At 46.4% G+C, this 22,968-nt stretch overlaps 1 protein-coding gene and 1 long non-coding RNA gene across 2 annotated transcripts; one reads left to right on the top strand and one right to left on the bottom strand.

Annotated features, from left to right (window-relative positions):
- Positions 1 to 588: 588 nt before the first annotated feature.
- On the bottom strand, positions 589 to 22,026 carry csgalnact1a (chondroitin sulfate N-acetylgalactosaminyltransferase 1a). The gene is made up of 9 exons (XM_076158451.1): positions 21,898 to 22,026; positions 14,082 to 14,271; positions 12,972 to 13,785; positions 11,166 to 11,382; positions 9,312 to 9,413; positions 3,602 to 3,780; positions 3,418 to 3,512; positions 3,231 to 3,312; positions 589 to 1,704 (listed from the first exon to the last, which is right to left on the bottom strand). Exons 3-9 carry the CDS (start codon positions 13,750 to 13,752, stop codon positions 1,400 to 1,402), a joined length of 1,761 nt encoding a protein of 586 aa, XP_076014566.1. The 5' UTR covers positions 13,753 to 13,785; positions 14,082 to 14,271; positions 21,898 to 22,026; the 3' UTR covers positions 589 to 1,399.
- Positions 15,431 to 18,238, top strand: LOC143007037 (uncharacterized). Its single transcript, XR_012964348.1, has 3 exons — positions 15,431 to 15,520; positions 16,643 to 16,735; positions 18,073 to 18,238. It is a non-coding gene; the product is annotated as an uncharacterized LOC143007037 (long non-coding RNA).
- Positions 22,027 to 22,968: the final 942 nt, after the last annotated feature.

Here is a 22,968-nt window from a genome sequence, read left to right on the forward strand (position 1 = left end):
AATCTCAAAGTGTTTCAGAACTGCATGCTCATTGTCATGTCAAATGCTGTCTTCAATAATAATAATCATTATTTGTATATCCTCTGAGTCTGGATGAAGTATAAATGAACAGTGTGAAATCAGAATACACAATGCACACATATGTTTTTATTCTGCTCATTCAAATGAAGTAAAAAACATTTACACCAAACCTAAAGTCATCTTAAGGAATGTTTCTATGGCTTTCAAACAAAAACACGAGTCAAAGTGCCTCCTTTCATGTATTTGGTTGTCTCTGAAATGTAACGTGCTCTAGACTGAAGTGCTGAAGTAAAACAGTTCAAATGAACTTACTGCCAAACAAATATGATGATGCACCTTTGTGATTGATAAAACAACGATCCTCAGTCCTGTCATTCCCATTAGTCAGTAATGTGCACAATTGTCTTTGATCTCTCTGTGTGTCTGTGTGCGTGTGTGTCTGTGTGTGTATTTATACAGCATATACAGGTAAAATGAGACTGAAATAATAAGAAATCTAAGCATCACTACGTTCACTCTGACTTGTTGAGTCATCGTCTTGTTCCAAACAGTAAATTACACTGTGTGCCAATGTTTGACTTTATCCATCCATACATGTCCAGATATATAACAAAAACAAACATGAATTGGTCGGACTTATCCAGCATCTTTTAAACGAAGCACTTAAAGTAAAAACCTTTAGGCATGTGTAATGTGCATACATGTAAGTGATTATTCAAAATTGTATGGACGTTTCTCTTGTACTCAAAAGCATTCTCAAGCTTGTTCTACAGCTAAACAGCTCACACACACACAGTAATACTGTCGTTTCTGAACTTAAAAAACAGAATAAAGTCCTTGTGGATGGTGACATTCACAAAAGTACAACAAACATAAATAAATGAACAGGGATTATTGATCAATAACTTAAAACAAAAATCCATTCCAAATTTGAGAAGTCCTTCATTCCTTTCTATTCCAACATGTTGTTCACCTTAATCCACTGGGTGGCGCTGTTTCCCTATTCATCATTAAACAAAGTAGGTAGGTATAGTTTTTATTGGCCACCCTGGGGAAACATGGTGTTGGGTTGTATTCAGAAAAGGCACAGGGTTTGTAGAGCAGCGGAATTTATGGCTCAAGCTTGGATTTCATGTTTGCATCTGTAAGAGGAATATACAAACGGTCTGTAAATCAGATATGGGAGATCTGTCCAACATTACATCTGATGTACGTACACGGGATCGGCCCTTTGTCCATGCCAGGGCAAAACCAGAGTGAACAGATCCGAGCCCTTGAAAAGTGAAAAGTCCCTTCACATTTTAGTTTCCAATTCCATGTGATGCATTTGAACACACTGCAGTCATTTGGATGATGACTAAACTCTGCCTCTGCCTCTTCAACTCTTCTTAGGGTTGGAGTTTTGCTGCTGCTGCTGCTGCTTCTGCTTGCTGAGGTGAGCCTCGATCTCGTGCCTGAAGAACAGCATGCCCAGCTGGCCGTGCGAGGCCTCGTTCATGGCTTTGGACTGCATGCACATGCGGTACTGGTCCGGGGGAAGCTCGTCGGCACAGTGCTTCTCGTGCCACAGGTGGAATAACCCCCGAGAGGGCGCGCGCACCACCAGGAGGTTGCTGTGGAGGTATTTTCTGTAGAGGTGGACGTCCTCTCCACCCCAGCCTTTGATGTCAATGTCAAAACCTCCTGCAGATAACAAGGGGGACAGAACATAAAACTTGTTAGTACAGGACATCATATGCTGTGATGAAGTGCTCTTATGGGAGGTGGAGATCATAAATTCCTCAGCAATCAGCATTTTCATTGCCGTGTTCACTGCCTATGAAAGGAATGCTAATTACACGATGTGTGATCACAATCAGTTTTCTCTCCGCACAGCCCGGTCCGTCGTTTGGTGAGGGGGCGGCGCAGAGATGATGGAATGATGTCGTGCACCGCCAAAGAACGTGTGACCAGACAGGTTCAAACCTGCATCTCAACAGAGGTACATTTGTTCACACGCTGCAGTTTGTGCCTCCATTTGTGTGCTTAGTCACTGAATTTTGATTTCTCTCTCCCTGGCTTTCCTTCTCTCTCTCTTTAACATAAGCTGCAGGGCAAAACAGAGATAAGACAGAACTGTGAAAACAGATGAAATGTTCATTTGTGTGTGTGTGTGTGTGTGTGTGTGTGTGTGTGTGTGCATCCACATCCCCAATTACATTTTGTACAGCAATTTCTCTATTTATTTTATTCCATAAAAGAACCTAAAACACATTATCTGGTCTTCCTTGCAGCTTTACATCATGCCAGTGTAGATATTAGCATGGATACAGTGATGTGATGATGCATGTGTTTGATCTGTAGCCTCGTGTGTGTGTGTGTGTGTGTGTGTGTGTGTGTGTGTGTGTGTGTGTGTGTGTGTGTGTGTGTGTGTGTGTGTGTGTGTGTGTGTGTGTGTGTGTGTGTGTGTGTGTGTGTGTGTGTGTGTGTGTGTGTGTGTGTGTGTGTGTGTGTGTGTGTGTGTGTGTGTGTGCGCGTGCGCGTGTGCGCGCGCGCCGCAGTGCTTTGGATGAAGCACATTATAAATAAAAAATGCATTATCGTCATCATCAATTTCTCTCTACGTCTCCAGAGCAAACACAGATGAGAAAACATGAACTTATTGAACGTGTTCATCAGTGCCACTGCTGAGTTAGAGAGATCAGTCTTTAGTGAAAAGACCTTTTATGTTCTAGTGATCATTTATGCTGTATTTAAATATTTTAGATTACATCCATCAATCTACCTCAACATGAATGCAGCATAAATTCCGTCATTCTAGGAATCCCATATCCTCATTTTGATAACTGTTTGTCGTGTTTGTTTGTCTGCAGAATATCACACACAGGGATTTGAAAACCTGGAGTGAAAACCTGGCGGACAGGTGGGACATGATGCAGGTAAGAACCCATTGAAATGTTGGCACCCATTGGCCTGATGGTGGCGCAGTGATAACCACTTGTATTCAGTTTGATGATGAATATCCAAAATAGGGCAACAATGAATCAACCTCATGATGGCGCTATAACAGCAGTTTAGTCTCTAACTTTGGAGCCAGACGTGATAGAAACAACATTTTTCTTGGTTTGTGGATTGTAGGAAGTCCCCCTTTATTACTCACACACAGGGTGAGAGAGGTGTTGTGATGGTTGGAGGTGGATATGAGGTGTCGCTCCTCTGGAACATCCTACCTATGTTGATGAAGTCAGATCTGTACTGACAGGTCATGCCGAAGCCGAAATCCCTCCAGAACCCTGTGTCTTTCTTAATCATCTGAGGGGAATAAGAAGCACAGATCCATCAATCCAGTCAATTTACCCACACGTGACTCCTGAGAGCATAAATGGAGAGGTGGAGAGGTGGAGAGGTGTGTATTACCAGCTGTTGCTCCACAGGCGGGATGTGTTCATGACTTCCATAGATCAAGGCAGGGTTGTACTGGCTGAATAACACCGGGTAGAACACCTTCTTACCTGATGACAACGGAGAGATGTTGAGGTCAGAGAATGAGGTGACGTTTAAATGCATCGCGTTGTGTGTGTGTGTCAAGCGTTTGTCTCACCGGGCTGCGTGTTGAGTCGGCAGGTGTTGAGGAAGTCGGCGGTGAAGTAGATGTCCACGTCGCAGAAGAACAGCAGCACGTTTCCTCCCTTCCAAGCTCGGGCGCCCACGTCCAGGCCTCGGCCGCGGGAAAACTCCTCGTCCAGCTGCAGCAGCGTGTAGTTCTTAAACTTCACTTCCCTGTTCAGAGAGAGAGAGGGAGGGAGAGAGAGGGAGGGGGGGTGAGCGAGCGAGCGAGCGAGCAACAAATGCATTTCCTCCTACTCAACTTCATCAAATGCAAGTTAAGGTAATTTGTCAGATGGATGGAGACGCCTCTTCTCCTTTCCCCCGCAGCACCTGGTGTTTCTCTGTGCTGAATCATCTCACAGCTCTCTTTCCTGCACAAAACTTTCAAATTCCACTCCCACCCTTCAATATGTTTCACTATCTCCATCCACCTGACCTTTCCTATCTGTACCCCCCCCCCCCAAACAAACTAACACACACACGCACCATTCTATGATTTATGTCATTCTCAAGGCCCCTGAGTGACCTGCTGTCAGCTCACAACCATACATCCCCCCCCCCCGTGACCTCCGCCTCCGTCTGGCTGTGTGTAAGCGGGATGACTCCACAAGAACCTGTTCCACGAGCAGAACCAAGAATTGTTCGCAATTTCTTGGTAAGTAATACGCAAATCTAAAAAAAACTGCAAATTTGTCCGGATTGACTCTTAATAGGTGTAATTGAATCCAAATGGGGATGAAAACCGTCGATTCCTTTGTCAGAATAAGCACTAACACAACATTTATTATAGTTCTTTCTTCCTCTCTTCACCAGTGTATAATTAGAATAGTTTGTCCGTCTCAGCACTAAATCAAAATGCACCATACAGCACAATCCTACAGGAGAAAGATGCCCATGATGTCATCAGTATGTGTGCAACCACAGGCCAGCACATTTTCCCTACATCCATCTATAATGGATGCGCTCCGGCATTTACATCACTCGTCTTCAAAAAGTCCCTATGAATACTTAATAACTCTCCTAGCAGATCTGTTTACATTCTAATAAGCCAGTGAAGCAGAGCGGCTGTTTGACCTGCGCCGCCCAGTTTGCACTTCCTCCCGGTCTGATTTGTGCTTTTAATTCTCTAACCGGAGCAAAAATAGGAGTTGCACTTTGTTTGCAGCCATATTTCATCTGAGGAGGACAGGCGTGACGCTGTGTTGCTGTGTTTAGTTCCCAGTGTGTGTGCGTGTGCGTGATTTGTGTTCTATTTAAAAGTGGCATAAATGGCAGAGGTGTCTTCTGCATTAAATCATAGGGCGCTTATTTGTTCCAACTGTAACAGAACACACGTACACACTCTTTGACTATTGTCTCCCATTTTGTTTACGCCACCCATAATTCAGGGATTTCCTCTCGCTGCCACAAAGCCAAACATGTTTCTGACACAAATCAAGCTCCTCTCACGTCGATTCCAGACAGGAAATGACCAATCTTCACCTTAAATGAACTGAACACACATCAGGTCTGCCTTGTAAATGTAAAGCTATGAAAGCGTTCATGGTTGATCTAATCTGTCCTCCAGAGATGCTGAGTGTTAAACCAAACAGCTGTGGCTTCATAGTGAAACGTAACTTTAGACCCAGTGTGTGACTAATCCTCACACTCTGGGCAGACACAAACAATGACACACACATCTCTTTTCTCGCTCGCTCTCACACTCACACACACACCCAGGCACGGCTTTAATGGAGGAAGCCAGGATGACCGGAGGAAACCCCTACAGTTTGTTTTGACTGGTGGCGCTTTGGAATCAATCTCTCTCTCTCTCTCTCTCTCTCGCTCGCTCCCTCCCTCCCCCCTCCCTCCCTCGCTCTCCGTTGTGAGTGTGTGGAACGAGTGTGTGTGTGATGGGTCGAGCATGATAAGTGAACATCTGAGATACGGACAGTTTGTTTATTTAACAACCCCATGAAGAGAACCTTGTGAAACTTTGCGATCATCATCATCATCACCCTAAATCCAATACTAAACGCCTTGAGGCACTTCCAGGTTTTTCCTTTTCCCCAAAACATTTCTGGGGCTAAATTTGTGCTTTGCAGACTCGGAAAATATTGCTTGTATGTCTCGTTAACCTCGCTAACAAGACGGATGGATGGAAAAGGCTGGCAATCAAACAAAACACTGAAAACTAAACAAAACGACTTTAAAATCCAAACACCAGAACGCCACAAAAACAAGATTATCACAAATTTTCCGCTCTTCCCGTCAAAAAGCGGAGGGTCACTCTGTGTTTTTGTGGGCCGTCAGGCCGGACATCAGCAGACGGAGGACATCTGTGGACGGACAGTGTGTGAATCCAAACAGTTTCTCTGTTACACAGTCTGTAAAGAGTCCCAGGAGGAGAAAGTGGATCCGCCCATTGGCACCGGACTGTCTGCAGATGGCAGAGACGGAGAACAAACAGCTCCAACTCCACAATGCTAATGTTATTGTGTCAGTGTAATTATGAAGTCATATATTCCGGTTTCATTGCATGCATGAATATATGAGTTTGCGTTGGTCCAGTCTGCTATTTATGGATTACTGGATTATAATACAAACCACTCTGAAGTTACTGTCAGAGACGCCGGTGTTGCATTTGCTGTTGCGAAAGTCTGCAAATCCAGGAAGTGGCCCTGAACGCACGCTCCCATCGCGCTGAGGCCTAGAACCCATACTGGTGAGGTTAAAGGTTTGTTTGGCACGTCAAGCTTGAAGGCCGAAGCGAAATTCAGGAATAAGGCGAATTGGAGCATGTTTCACTGTTCAACCAGAGAAGAAAAAGCTCAAAAACAACTTTTGAATTGAAAAAAAGAATTTGAAATACATCGCTCTTCACAATGAGAGAGGAAAGTTAGAGTGTGTGTCTGCTCAGGCCTCAGGCGAGACAGACCCATGAGTTATTAACAGAGACATTTCCCAGAATCTGTCCACATACGGTACATGGAGGCAAGCTGGAGCTCTGAATGGGGAAGTTTGGATGGTGGAGCTAAATCAAACCTGATTTGTTTATGGTTTCATCTTAACTCCTCGCAACGTGTCGACGCTCTGCCAAGGGTCGTCGAAGTAGATGACAGTGTCACGGTAATGAGGCAGGACGGGTGGAGCTGATGAAGATGAGACTGAGGTGGAAACAACATCCTGAAACATCTTTAGAAACAAATCCATTACTGCACCCCAGCTGAATATTCCACAGCGTTTAAACAGGATATCAATGCAGCCAAAGCGTAATGGACTGGATTCACTTGAGTCTTTGCTACATTTGTACATGAATAATATCTTTGTGCATCACATATATTACAAGATAAATTCAAGATGACAGGAGGAGGGCGAGACGCTCCCAGCTCTGCGGGATAATCGGATAATTTTTTCCCTTCCAGACAGTTACACTTTGCATTTTAAACAGCAATAGAGCGGATGGATGTGCAGCTCTCTCTCTCTCTCTCTCTCTCTCTCTCCCCCTCCCCAGCTTGGCGTTGCTCTCCCATCTTATCTTATCGTCTAACCTCTCCTCCGTACGCCCCTCTCAATGTTCCTCTTGCTCGGCCAGCTCCTCCTTTATGGAGCGTGTGGGGATTATTCCTATGTGATATCTTCTTCTTGTACAAACATCCTCTCTCCATCCCTCTCTCTACATCACCATCTGACATGATAAGCCTGCAGAGATAGAGCCCCACCCCTCCACTCTTCCTCCGCCATCGCTGGTCTTGAGCTCAGACCTGGAAGCTTTGACGTGTAACTGCTACACTGCAAAAGCCATGAATGCTCAGTGAGCGATTCTTTCCTTCCATCTATCCATCTATCCGCTTCCTCTTGGAGCACTTGATGTCTCTGATGTCTCCGAGGTATTGCTTTCTTTGTCCCACGCGGTTGAGAGTTAAGTGGCGGAACTGGTTCGGCTTTGTCAAAATCCAACCCACATAAGCGGCACCTGGAACGCCAAACGCCCCGAGCCTCATTATCCTCCTTTAACCCCTCGAGACTGAAACACGAGGGTCAGTGGAGAGTCGAGACATCAGTGGGAAATGTGTGTCTGTGTGTAGTTTAGATTTAGATTGGCTGTTGCGAATCAAACAAGTGGTTTGTGGGAAACATTTTTAAGTGGAGGCAGCGTGTGTGTGCGTGTGTGTGTGTGTGTGTCAAAACAATGTCTGGCTGAGTGTGAGGCAAAATGAGAAAATACAGGAATAGCTTCAGGTTATATTTGAGCCGAAGCCAAACAAAGCAGTTATTAGAGGCACAGAATCATACCAGCCTATCTCATTTATGAGCTTTTTTTGGCAAAGTGGACGGATTCTGGTTGAGAGTTGGACTGGACCGGTGCCACTAGAATAATCTCTTCTTCTTCGTCTGTGGTTAAACATCATCAATTGTAGTTAATATATGCGGTTGGTCAGACAAACTAATGCATATGAAGACGTCACTTTACCTTTTGGCAGCTTGGGATGAGCTCATACACATTTGTTATTATTCTAAATTGTTAATAAATGCAATCTCAGTTGAAAATGATGATTACCTGCATCCCCCGTGCAACACGTCCACGTATCTCTGCTTGTTTCGGTGTGTGTGTGTGTGTGTGTGTGTGTGTGTGTGTGTGTGTGTGTGTGTGTGTGTGTGTGTGTGTGAGTGTGAGGCAGCTTTTTACAGATAATAACCAACAGGCACAGATATCCATCTCACCGAGGCGAGGGTTCCTATTCATTTCAACTCGGCAACAGACTGGAGTAGAGAAAGGGAGCAGGGCGGAGGAGGAAGAGGAGGAGGAAGAAGCAGCAGCAGCGGCTTGGGGTTGGTTGCTGGATTATCGGCTGAGATGCACACTCTCAGATAACTCCATACGTTACTGATGAATGCAGCGTTTGGCTGTGAGGAGAATACAAAAAGAGGCCAAACTAGGAGCTACATTGTGACTTTGAGAATCCCTTCATGTCCTCAGTCAGCTTTGAACAGGTTAATGAGCATTATTGTGTCATCTGCATAGAGTGAAGGATGAAACAACACAGACTGATCCACAAAGTTCAGCTTACCTTCATGATTAAGGCCTTTTATTTAAGGTTGATTTAAGCAACCTGTCGCATAATCCTGCGCTTGATTGTGATTTAGAGGAGCCTGAGTTTAGAGCGGTTAGAAGCGTACGGGCTGCACGCTGCTCCATTCTGCCTTTTTGATATTCACGCGACAGCTTTTTAAAGAGCACCTGCTGCTTTCGCAGCGGCGGCGGCGGCGGCAGCAGCAGGCGTGAAACAAAGAGTGACCATGTGATATCAGACGCAGACGGGCGGATTGGAGGCCACACAAAAACCTGCGAGATGGGAATCGCCCCATATCACCATAGCAACCCCCTCGGGGAATGTGTAGCCAGATCAACAGTGGATCTGACTGAGATCAGCTAACTCCCCAAAGGAGTGTGTGTGTCTGTGTGTTTCTGTCAAGGTCCGTGTGTGTGTAACATGAGTGTGATGAGACGATCGCAGGTCGGCTGTAATTCATCCGGGGAGGAAGCTTAGGCTTATGATGTTTCATTATTCATCAACCAGACGTGTGTGTGTGTGTGTGTGTGTGTGTGTGTGTGTGTGTGTGTGTGTGTGTGTGTGTGTGTGTGTGTGTGTGTGTGTGTGTGTGTGTGTGTGTGTGTGTGTGTGTGTGTGTGTGTGTGTGTTTTTTCCAATTCCACCCACCTGGACGTGTTCTCCAGAGTGCTGCGGACTTCGCTCATCTGCTCCTTCCCGAAATACACCACAGTCAGATGGACACGGCCGTCCTGGCGCACACACACTTCCCTGGAAGCGCACACGTACAGCAACACATAAAAAGAGAAGGGAAACCAGATGAAAGCATTCTTACAGGAGGGACTGCAGGAAGGAAGCGACAAGTTTCATCCTGACTGTCATTTTCCTGACACACACACACACACACACACACACACACACACACACACACACACACACACACACACTCACACACAGAGGCATTGTGTGTGTGTGAAGGGGAGGCATTTGAAGAAGACATGTCAAATATATCACACACATGCTGGTGGTGAATCAGCTCACACACACACACACACACACATGCACGCACACACCCATACACACTAACACATTCGTCAGAAACATTTCCCAGAAGCTCACCGGGGGGGTCGCACTCGCAAAAACATTGAAATTCACATAAAAAGGCCGTTAGATGGAACAAGACAGATAAAAACGGCCCCGTGTGTGAGGAGGGGAGTCGGGATTGGCGGCTGATAGAATGATTATGTCATTATCGACGTCCATTTTCATGCCGGCGTGTAAAACAGGCCATCTGTAAATGCCAGCGGTATTGGCGGCAAATTGCTTTCTGCTGGGATACGGTGTGGCGGCGTCTTTCACCCAGGCGGCAACAACGGTGTGGAAATAAAGAGTTTGAGATTATTTTATTACAGGGATCATTGAGGAACATTGCTAATACTCACTTCATACTCATATACTACATATTGTATTGCTTTATATTGTATGTAGTGTGCTTTTGTTGCTTTTTTTTTTAATGTGTTTGTGTGTTTTCAGATATCTACATTGCGTGTTTTGGAATTTGACTCCCAGTTGCCGCCAAATTGCCACGTGTGCATAGGGAACACACACACACACACACACACACACACACACACACACACACACACACACACACACACACACACCTTTATATGGATGAGGGTAAAAGTGTTTGCTCAGCGCTTCTCGGAGTCTTTCAAGTAAGTACACTTGCAGCCTGGCTGTATATCAACCGCTGCTGTTCTTCCCGGGAGGCATTTTAATGGGCTGCGCCGTCGCTACTAAGCAGGATACGCCGTGTTAAAAAAGAGCAGCGAGGGGCTCAATGAATTAGACATTAAGGAGGATGTTTCTGTGTGTGTGTGTGTGTGTGTGTGTGTGTGTGTGTGTGTGTGTGTGGGGGGGGGGGGGGGGGGGGGGGGTATTTGCTTATCGCTTCTGACTGCCAGTGTCAGTTGGAATTTGAATTGTAGGAAATGGCGATTTTCACCTTGCGGGGTTTCATTAACGGAGAGGCAGGCCGTCTTTTAAACCTCGTTTCAACCTCGACGAGACTTTGCTCTTCGGCCAATTTGGCATCCTTACCTTATTTGATGAATGTCCACTTTAAATCAGGTTGACTGGGATGTATTTATGACCTCATTCCCCCCCCCCCCCTGCCAACACGACACAAGTGAATGCCTTTTCATAATATTTAAGGCTTATCTGAGGGCCGTATTAATCATCCGACAGGCACGGAAAATGAAAAACAGCCTCTTCAAAGCCTTTCTGCAGTCATTTTGCTCTCCTTTAATCTCTCCCTCGCCCACTCTCTGTCAGCATGATCCCCAATTAAAATGTAAAGCCGGCATTAGAAACAACAGTGTTCCTGACGAGAGGCTCATTGAATTATTTAATGCTGCGTCTATTTCTGTTTTATTAGCTCTGCGACTGCAAAGGAAGAAACTCCATTAACATACACAATCTCTCCTTCACAGATTGGGCTCCTTGTTTCTATCCACCCACCTGAAGTTGTGCATGAACTGTTTGAACTTTTCGGTGCGTTTGGACAGCGGGACGACAATGTTGATGGGGACGCCGGTCGTGTCCACCCGCTCGTTCTTCACCTTCATCAGCGGGCCGAACGGACGGAAGAGGACCAGCCGGCGGAACTCGCGAGACGACTCCCCTCTGAAGGTCAACTCGTACAACGTCCCTTTGTCCTTCTCCGTCCGGACGATGCCTGATGGTGAGGAGCGCAGTGACATTCAGGTAAGCGCTGTTATTTATGACTTTACATTTTGTGGCTGTTTCTGTTCGTGTTTTGCCATTTCCCATCTTACGTTTGTTATCAACTTTCTTTTTAAATCATGTCAGCATAGCTCTCTGAAAGTTTGATGGGGGGGAGTGGACGAGAGAGAGAGAGAGAGAGAGACCCCCCTTGTCACTTGGAGTGATCTATTAATGACCATAGGAAAGGCAAGAAAGGGGAAGGTTAACAGGAAGTGGTGGGTGAGGCACAAAGTGAAAGTAGAAGAAGAAAAAGGTCGAGACAAAAACAAGTGGATGGAAGAGGGGAAAGAAGGGCGGAGCCAGGCGGTCGGAACAGGAGGAGGAAGAGGAGTGAAACTTCTGTGGTGGATGATTTGCAGCCTGATAACTGCTGAGCTCTTCCTGTGAAATGTGGCTTCCTGTGATGTGAGGTCTTATTTCCCAGAGGGCGGCGATAAGCGTAAATATGCGGCTAATTTAGATTAAATGCCCGGCTTCCTGTGAGCGCATCTACTCATCTGGCCCCTCTCTGTCTCTCTCTCTCTCTCTCTGTCTCTCTATCTCTCTCTCTCACAGTTTGAGTGTCTTCCTCCTCCAAGGCCGCTCTAGCCTCATTCTGCTCCTTCACCACATGCACACTGTACTTGTGCGTCCCCAGGGAGACTGAAAGCCGTGTAGAGATGCTTTTGTCGACGTGTCGGGCGTATAAAGGCGCGTTTTGCTCGCGTTTACAGAGCAGCTCGCTCAGAGACGACGCGTCCATTAGGGAACATCAGAGCGGGAAGGGAGTCGCCTTTTCATCAAGCTGCACTCTCCTCGTCTGGCTGAGGCGTGGAGGAAGGAGGCTGTTTAGGGCGGATGAGCACAAACAAGTCCAATCACAACTACGTAAACACACACTCGGAACCCGCAGGACCACACACACTCACTCACTCACTCACTCACTCACTCACTGTCTCTCTGTCTCTGTCTCTGTCTCTGTCTCTGTCTCTCTCTCTCTCTCTCTCTCTCTCTCACACGTTATATGTGAGGGGTTTAATGCGGAGACCTGTGGCGCACTTCCAGGTGCCCCCTATTGCTCGCTTAAAGCCTCCACCCGCCACCTCGCCCACGCCAGTGACATCCAAAAAGGCAGATCACACACACACACACACACACACACACACACACACACACACATACACACACACACACACACACACACACACACAAGACACACAACACAGGGCAGAGGCACACATACACACTAAATACGCCACGTCTGAAAAGATGCTCCATCTTAAAAATGAGGAGCAGCTGTGTTCATTTCCTGCTGCTGTGATCTGAGGAAACAAGGAGGATTTCCTGGGTTTGGCCTTAAGGTACAAAAACAGCACCAAAACACACACACATACACACACACATGCTTCTTCTTCGGACCATCAAGGAAGTCATAAAGTACAAAAATGTGACCCAGTTTGCTTCAAAGTGACAGAGGAAAGGAAAGCAGTAAAAATTCAGCTTTAAAAATTCTACTTCCTGTATGAGTGAGGTCAGAGGTCAGGGTCAATGTTTGCTCACCTTCTATGAAATCGGACGGCGTGTAGACTTTGCCGCTCTTCCCCTCCGCGCCCCCGCCGCCCTGCTGTGTGTTGAGGCTGTGCAGTGCCGTCTCCAGAGCTTCCCCCAGGGCGTCCCTCCTGTCCTTCCTCACCGGCTTCTCCTCTGGGTGCCGGGTCAGGCCCATCTCCAGCTGGTACACCCGTTGCAGGGTGAAACTCTCAAAGGGGACCACCGCGTACTCGCTGGGCAGCCTGGTGCCGGCGTTGACTTCGGCCTTGGACAGCTGGCTCCTCAGGAACTCCTGGAGGTCGGCCTGCTGGCTCTTAGCTCCCTGGGCCTCCCCGAGGACACCGGCTTGAGACCCGGCCCCGCCTTCGCGACCCTCTGACGGGCCCCCGGCTGCTTTCTTCAGGCTCTCCTGCACTCCTTTCAGCTGCTGGCTGCGCTCCTGTAAGGCCTCCTTTAGCTGGGCGATCTGCTTCTTCAGGGAGGAGATGTGGAGGCGGTGTTGCTCCTCGCGTTCTTGGAGAAGCACCTGGTAAGACTGGGAACCCGGTGGGCCTCCGCTTTGGGCAGGCCCGACTCTGGCTCCCCCCGTCCCACCTGCTCCCAGCACCGGCCCCGTGCCCCCCAGTGCGGGGTGGTTGGGTCCGGCGCGGGGCAGAGCGTGACTCAGAGGGGGGTCGTCTGAGTGGGGGGGGCTGCAGGTCATGACGTAGAGGAGCGACAGGGAGCAGCACAGCACCACCAGCACCGCCCCGACACGGGAGACCCAAGCTAGGAGACCACGACGCAACATCACCTCATGTGGTAGCAGCGCTCACCCAAAAGCCTTTTTGACACACACACACACACAGAAATGTCATGTAACCTCACACACTCCAGCCACAACGATAAGAGTGCATTTGTGATTATCTTCCATTGCCGAGGGAGGAGGCGGGCGACTTATCAGTGTGAGGTCATTTCTGTTAGGTCATTGCTTCTCCATTGGACGGACTGTAACTGGCTTTGTTATTGGCAAAATAACTGCACGGAGGATAAAAGTAGCCCAGAACACACTTTCTCCATCTCTGTTGGTACATTAAGCTCCACGCTGTGATAGAAAACTCCGTCCCAGACGTTATTTACCTCACCCAACACTCCTGGGTGACTCATCGGTCCATTATGTCCTCTTCCTGTCTGCCGAGAGCTGTGAACACGCGTCAGACTGTCAGTGGAAACTCATTGCTAACCCGATGACACATCAGTGCAGGTGGTTACATCGCAGGAGAAAGCCAATCCAAAGTGATCGCCGGTGATCCCTGCATGTTGTTCTCCTCTGAAGGGAAGAGAAAGCAGAGAGAGAGAGAGAGAGAGAGAGGGAGAGGCTTGACATTAGAATGATATCTATCCTGACACCCAGTGGATGACATCATTGTTTGCATCATTGAATAGCTCAGAGAACACGCCAGGATCCTTTGACATGTTAGTTCAGGATGGCCTGCGGGTGTTCGGCTGCCTCTGCCAAACTAAGCAGAGTGCTGCTCCCGAAAAACAATGTGTGTGTGTGTGTGTGTGCGTGTGCGTGCGTGTGTGCGTGCGTGCGTGCGTGTGTTTGTGTGTGTGTGCGTTTGCATCTACAGATGGGACTTGAATCTAATGCCAGGGTCAAACTTTGTATGATCAATTTCCCCAAATATGATGCTCGTATGGAACAAATTAACCCTTTGTGGAAAATCTTTGCTTTGGGGAATCTAGCCATCTATCTATCTATCTATGCTTTTATTTTGAAGGTGGGCCCTCTTAGATCCTGCTTATATTCTGTCAATATTAATAACTTATTATGCAAAGTGGACACATTAATGGTCAAATAAATAGAGACACACACACTGCCTGTCTGTGTATCTGAAGCTGACGGGCAGTGAGGTGTGTATGGATATGAGGGAATGTGAGTTTTGAGTGTGTGTGTGTGTGTGTTTCAGTGTTTGGAGTTACTGTATGTATCTGTAAAAAGTATCTGAGTGTGTATCAGCCTGGCTGCCCCCACACAGTGAGCTCTTTGACGGGGGCGACCTGGAAGCCAGAGCTAATGAAAGGATCAGTATGTGGCAGGAGTGAATACTGGACTGTGCTCCAGCTGGGGGGGAGGGCTGGATCTTGGGTGGGGGTGGTTTAGGGCGTCTCTCGGGCGGGTGCCAGCACCGGAGAGCAACAAAACGTGCCGCCTGTTGCGATTGGAAGCCTCGACGTTGCAATTACGAGAGAATCTTCCTCATCATTACACAGATCCATAACTCCCAATTAATCACAGATGGGATGAGATTAATAGGACTTGGCCGCGGCAGCAGTTTAACCACTTTGTGTAATTCCCTGGTTGAGGCCCTGGTTGTTCTGGTCGCCGTGTGATTACGGGCCTCAGAGGAACAGGAACCTCCATTATATAATTACATTTCACTTCTCCCAAACCACTTTGACTTTCCTGCTTTTATAGCTTCCTGTAACAAACCCTGATGTTGCTCTCTGATGCCAGTGGAAGGGAACACAAGCCGCTCAAGCAGGCGGACGGGTGCGTTCCTGACATTGTGAGGGTCAGTTTGCATTTTCTTCCAATAACAAACGCACAACTATGGACAACAACTCATCCTCACAAGACTAAAATCATCTCAAACTTAAATCCTGTCATTCATATGTATAACCGCCACATTGATGTTCTATGCATATTGAAATCTTCATATAACGTTCCTGTTTAGACACCTCAGGGCCAAGTATGTAAAGTACATCATTCTGAGTGTTTGTGTCTATTTTGGAGAGAACAATGACTCGATTTCTGATTCGTCACCTGTAGAAATAAACATCTAATTTGTCATGAGCACAATACGAGCCAAGAATGTCGGAGGCAAAGAAATCAATCCCTGTTGTAAAGTTACGAGGGGAAAGATTTGGCTTGGGAGACGAGGCTGCTGGCAGATTTATGAGCCTATGAGAGTCTCAGTGGGGAATGAATGAGCCGATTCAGTCCTGCTTATTAGACTCCCTGTGGGGAAACACAGGAACACGAGCTGCCAGATCTTCATCCTGATGTCTAAACACCGGTCATTTTCCGGTGTCGTGTCGGTTTGCTGTATGGAAGCGTTTCACATAAAAGAGGTTATTATCACCGTCGCCAGGAAGGTGTGTGTGTGTGTGTGTGTGTGTGTGTGTGTGTGTGTGTGTGTGTGTGTGTGTGTGTGTGTGTGTGTGTGTGTGTGTGTGTGTGTGTGTGTGTGTGTGTGTGTGTGTGTGTGTGTGTGTGTGTGTGTGTGTGTGTGTGTGTGTGTGTGTGTGTGTGTGTGTGTGTGTGTGTGTGTGTGTGTGTGTGTGTGTGTGTGAGAGAGAGAGAGGAGGATCTCTCCAAAATTTTAACAATAGATTACTATGAAAGTTGGTGGGCACATTTGAAACAATCCAGGGAAGAATCCATTCCATTTTGCGACCTGGTCGGCCTGAGGGTGGCGCTGTAATTGCTAATGTTTTGGGGGGATTTTGAGATTTTGGCCCATTGCTGTTGAACTGTCATGGAATCGAAATTGATGACTACATTTTATTTTTTTTGTATCTCCTCCAACAAATTTAGGGTAAATTGTCACAGTTTGTTTGTATTTGGTTTTGTTTACATATTGTTTTGTTTCTGTTCCCCCCCTGTGTCTCCCCCCTTTATCTGCTTGTCACAGCCACTGATGTGTTTCGCAGCTGCTGGTGCAGTGGAATGATGTGGTGTCAAAACTGCGGCTATGATAGCATCATACTAGCAACATTGCTGTCATGTAAGTCTCCATGGTAACATTGTCTTGTCATTTCAACATATCTTTGCTGGCTGTGGTTGGTTGCTGTCGCTCTGTTCAACCTTTACAGTAAATGAAGTGTCATCATCCTGACTTCTAGGGGAGAATGTGCTTGTTAAAGTGTCTTTAATGATCAAACTAGTGTGTTACTTTCATCTCCAAGCTTTTGTTTGATTGCAGATAATGTGAACTTCATGAACAAATTTGCCAACGCAGATGTCGCCATGATTTCCTGTAAAGCAAACTGCCAACGTGTCTCTGAAAGGAACGAACCAAAGCTATCTGCCTTTATTTTGGATTTACCGCCTCTGAGCTGCGTCCTGCCCCTGACCTCTGCCTTCTTCAATCAGATTGTGACTTAATTACATATGCATAATGTACATTTGATTCTAGTGAATAGGCAAACTCAAGATGCACATTTAAACAGGCACTAATCACAAACCACAACAAACGCAACAGGACGCATAAGGCAACGGTTCCTGTGTTCTCTGTACCCGGTTACAGTTTCCTGGTGTTCCGTTTCCCACAGAGCTCATTTCATCCTGCTGAGACGCAGCTTCTATTAAAGAAGACAACAAATCTCTCTGTGCTGGATTCATCTACATTCTGTTTGCTTGAGAGGGATCATAAATCTACATGTAATATAAACACAGGCAGACTTGTTTACCAACAGAGGAACAAAGCAGAGAATACATTTCCTCTGCATTCGTAGATGAGGCGACTGATATATGTGCCCCCCCCCTCACTCCCTATATCATACATTTCATTCTCTTTGGTGGAAAGAGAGATGCAGGAGGGAGCGAGAGGATTCAGAGGAAAAGACGGAATAAAAAACAATCCAGCAGAGAGAAAAGAAAGGATGATATGGCAGACAGTAGACAGAGCTCTGCAGCATCTGGTTCAGGCATCGAAATCACTTCCTCCCCACTTACTGCAGCTTCCTGCCTACAGGGCATCTACTGTGTGTGTGTGTGTGTGTGTGTGTGCGCACTTCTGTTTGTGAATTGTAGTTCTGTATGCATGTGGGTCCCACCGAAACAAGGAATATTACGCCCATTCAGAGTGTGTGTACGCATATTACATTACATTACGGTCATTTTGCAGACGCTTTTATCCAAAGCGACTTACATTACATTACATTACCACCCTTCGCAGAGGGAGGAGCAACTGAGGGTTCAGTGCCTTGCTCAGGGGCACTTCGGCAGGGACTCAAACCGGCGACCCCCCGGTACCCAAGCGGAAGCACTACCCACTGAGCTACTGCCTCCCTATATATATATACTGTATAAGTGTGTGTGTGTGTGTGCTTAATATTTCAGATAGAACAAGGGGGTGTGAGAAAGGAAGAAGGTCAAGGCTGAAGCTGGAGTTACATCGTCAGGACAGACATGTCGGCGAAGCGTCTCTTCTCAATCGTTTCTGTGTCCCCGCTGTCCTTCATGACAGTCACACTACTGCAGCAGAAATCACACTCAGCTGACAGCCTCTCTGTGTGTGTCAGTGTGAGTGCCCCCTCAACACACACACACACACACACACAGGTCAGCCCTTAACTGTCTGACACACTTGAGAGGAAACCTTGTGACCTTCTCCTCTGCAGAGCTTAATGACAAATGAGGAGTTGCAGCCCTGAGATGTGACCTGAAGGGCAGAAGCACCTTTCATACGTCCAAACCGCCAGGAAAGCTCTGAGAGAAGAATATATATACTAAAGGTAGAAGTGTGTGTGGCTGTGTGGAAGAGAGTGTGGGTGGGTGTGTGTGTGTGTATGTGTGAGAGAGAAAGAACGTGTGGAGAAGGGAGAGCTCAAGGCTGAAACACAGAGGAGATATTGTAGGACTCCTCAGCTGACCTGAAAGGAACACATATGCTGTACACACACACACACACACAAACACAGACACAGACACACACACACACAAACACACACACACTTCTCCTGTGTAAACAACTTAATGAATGTTTAACTCCTATTCATTCTCCCTCTCTCTCTCTCTCTCTCTCTCTCTCTCTCTCTCTCCCCCTCCCCTCTATCTCTCTCTCCCCTCTCTCTCTTTCTCTCTATGTCGTGGGTCAAGGCTGTGGTCGGGGCTCCTTCATAGAAAGCCCTGAAGCCATCTATGAGTGAAAAAATGAGGAGAGAGGAGATTAACTAAGATTAAATTTAAAATCAGTGGAAAAGTGACGGCCTGGGAGCTCATCATCATCATCATCTTCGCCCGTGGATTACTTGAGGGAGCTATTAAGTAGAGATCGGATACAGGAGATTTCACATTTAAGGGGGAATGAAAAGAAAAGTGCCCGTGCGAGTGTTCATAATGGAGTTGCAAGGAGTGAAGGCGAGCGAGGCAGGAGAAAGGTTCCTTTGATGTCTCTTGTCCCCTCAGGTGATTCTCCCTCCCATTCATTAGGGGCCAGGTTTCCCCCGGAACCTTCCTGTCGACGAGCCATCTGGAAGGCCCTTAAAAACACACCAGACTCTTCTACTTCACCATGAGCACCCATCTCCTCCTCCTCCTCCTCCTCCTCCTACTACTGCTGCCTCTCTCCCTGTGACGTCCGCTCCCGTTTCCACAACGTGTTCTACTTCTCCACACCTAGGCTGGACTACATCAGATGAAACTTTCATGGCTCCCATGGGGAAATCAGGTCAGTGCAGCGGTGCAGAATGCAGCAGGTAGATGAAGGTGCAACACATGTTCAAGTACATGCAGACCATTCAGAGGGGAATCTCTTTCTTTCCCTCTCTCCTTTTCACCTGACAAACTCTCCTTACTTACTGAAGCAAATTATGGAATTTTACAGCTAACAAAGCACTTCTGCACTGTGATCCTCTGCATTGCCGCTGTTATTCCATGATTTCAGTACTTCAGTGCAGGTGGGAGGGAGAGGAGGGAGCCCCATGTGCACTGTGTGATTGTGTGTAAGAATGCAGTATAAAAACTCATTTGCATGTTACATGATAAAGGCGTAATCTGTACCAGCCTATCATAAGTGAGTCACCCTGACCTCCATGCAGCAGCACCAACCTGCTCTCCCAAGCATAAAGGCCTCCAACGCCATTTGTGGTCCACACAGGACACGATTGATCTTTTCTATAAAGTAATTATACAACAACAGCCGCAACAGTAACATCCTATACGTGCCAGCAGGGAGAGGAAATTACAGGACGCGCAACCAAACACAATGAAAAGCAGCCACTCTTCATTCCTGTATAAGTGTGGTGAATTATAATCTCACACACTTCCTCTTTCTGGATCCCGCAGTTGACAGCAGTGGTTTTTTTTTTTAAAGTGGAAAATTTGCAGAAACAGATGGTAAACGAGCAAACAATTGATATGGAATATAAATGTTTGCCAGGTTCAGTGTGTGCATAACAAACACGAGCTGCCCTGTGTGTGCCCAAATCACACCTGGCCTCCCCCAGTAACACACCTTCATTACTGCATGACAGCTCATTTGTAACTCCTGTGAGAGTTGTGTAATGGATGTCCACAGCATGTGAGCAACACACTCACAAAGTGTCAGCCAAGTTGAGTCAGAACATAAACACAGACAGGGAAATGACTCAAATATAGCCTACGTACGTGAAATATTGTGGCAAGAGGAGTAGTTATTGACAGTTAAAACAAGTCTTGAACCAGCTCAGCTCTTCCCCATCTGTGTTATTTATGTTGGTCATTCAAACTGGTTGGGCTGACAGGAGGCTCAGGGCGATCGGAATCACTCAAGGTTATTTATAAGCGCTCTGTTTAATAGATTCCTATAAAGGAGGATCATCAGAAAGGAGAAACGGCAACTGTAATATCATTAGAGGCAATTTGTCGATACAATGTGGGGATGTTACATCACCGTGGCCATTAGACATTAGACACAGTCACCTGGGGGGGAAGTTCCTGCAAGATCCTGCAATCTGATCTGTGTAACGTGAGAATGTAGGCAAGTGTGGAGAGATTGAGGACACACACACACACACACACACACACACACACACACACACACACACACACACACACACACACACACACACACAGACTCTCACACGCATGTACAAAGCATACGCATGTAAACGCATACAGACACAGCGAGTGATGGCCTATAGATTTTGTGTATTGAGCCTCTCGGAGGGGACAAATCTGTCTTCCAGGCAGAGAACACACACACTGTATGTCATCATGTGTCGCATCACAAGTTTGCCATCAATCACAGTGTGAGATGCTCCCATACAATACAGGCACAGAAATTCCCCTGAGCAAGCATGTGTGTGTGTCCAACTGTATAAAGTCACCAATAATATTCTCTGCTTACGAAACAATTCAGGCAAATCCCCACATAATCCCAAATCGCCTTCGTCCAATATGTGGAGGAAAAAAACGACAACCAGCAGATTAAAAGACAAATATTTCAGGGTGCTGGGTGCCTGTTTGTGAATGCACTCTAAGCAGGATTAGAACAATTTCCCTGTGGTGTATATGTGTGTGTGTGCGTGCTGGTGTGTACACATGAAAAGAAAGCCTTGCACTTCCACTGAGTGCCATGTAATTTCATTACCCGTGCTTACAAGCATCACTCTAGGCGGCTTTTAAAATGTCACAAATAGTTAATAATAATAATTTTTTCACGAGCTTAATGGAGACGTGCAGTTTGATAGTCGTAATAGTTGTAAATATATTTGTTAAAGTCCTAGGATAACCCTAACCCTAAACTAAGACTCTTTCTCCCTGTGTGCCTTCACCCTTCATCCTGTCTAATCTACAGACTGATTACATTACAGTAAGACAGCAAGTCATGCTCATATTCACACCCATGCATTGGCCTCCAGTCAAAGTGATGTTGTGATGTAGGAACTATGCTTTCATCAACATGATGGGTGTAGTTTTTGCATTATAACTCATTGAAGGCTCCACTTAAATAATAAGGATTTCACACAAAAACACACCTAAAACTTTAACTTTCTTCACACACAATCTCAAAAATTATACAAACGTTACACGCTATGAAATTCAACAACATGCAGGCTGGCAAAATCACTGTCAACTCATCACAGGAGCAATATTAATGAGAATATGATTGTTTGGATTGTAATGATTCCTTATGCTTGTGTATAAGCTGTTTAACAGTCCGGGTGTCTCTCCCCAACTTACCTCCGGCTCCTTTGCTCGTTAAATCCAGCCTGAGTGGACGTTTCTGTCTTTTGTCCCCGGTTGCTGCGGTACCCACGGCAGCTCCCCGCCGGTCTACAAGCGCTCCAACCGGGTCTGCAGGAGCGGCTGAGAGGGGCTTGTACCTCCGCTGCGTCAAGTTAGTGAGAGAAAAAGCGGTAGACGAGCAATTTTGCCTTCAAAATAAAAGTAGAGGATTGATGGCTGGATGGTAGATAGGTCGATGATTGTCAGGATGTTGTCTAAAAAAATCGTGCCTTATTTTGAAAGTTTTGAGCAGAAGTGTCATAACTTAACATTGCGAACTTGACACTGAGCCGCTGGTCCACCCACCCACTCCGCCTCCCTCCCTGCTTTCAAATAAAGAAAGACAGCCTTGTTAGTTGATTCGAAACGTCGTTACAGCATTTTAGGAAACACTACTGCCTTTCATTCTTAATGGCTGAAAGAGGTCCGGCTGACTCCCAAAATTCGAAGTCTACATAAAGATCCACCTTGATCCAGACTGAACTGATAGGGTGTGTGTGTGTGTGTGTGTGTGTGTGTGTGTGTGTGTGTGTGTGTGTGTGTGGAAAGGGGTCTGCAGCAGGCAGTGGTCAAAAAAGCAAATGGAAACAAAATAGTTGGAGTACAGTTAGAATTCAGCACATTTTCCTTCTTGTTTGCCTGGATTCTAATTTAAACATGCACATAATTTTTACTCAGTCCTTTTATATCCCCCAGAATATAAATATCTTATATCTTATATTCTGCTATGTAGTTTATAGAGAAGCTTCAGCAGAAATCAAATGAAATTAGGTAGTTCGAAGTTTTTTCATTCATTGCCCCCCAAGGGCCAAAACACGATGACACATGTAGTTGTATAGTTGAGAAACAAGCAACACAGCAAATTGGATCATGTAATTGCCAGAAGTGAAGATGTAACCACTGGAAGATAGATTGGAAAGTGAGGTAGGTTTTATTCCCTACTAAAAGTCTTTTCCCTTCACATTCTGAGGTATAAATTGGCCCGGATTGTGATAGAAACCGCAACGATTCCCACAGTCGCTCAAG

Source organism: Genypterus blacodes, unplaced genomic scaffold (genome assembly GCF_046128005.1).
Source record: "Genypterus blacodes isolate CSIRO-AG114 ecotype Tasmania unplaced genomic scaffold, CSIRO-AGI_Gbla_v1 ptg000077l_1, whole genome shotgun sequence".
Lineage (NCBI taxonomy): Eukaryota > Metazoa > Chordata > Actinopteri > Ophidiiformes > Ophidiidae > Genypterus > Genypterus blacodes.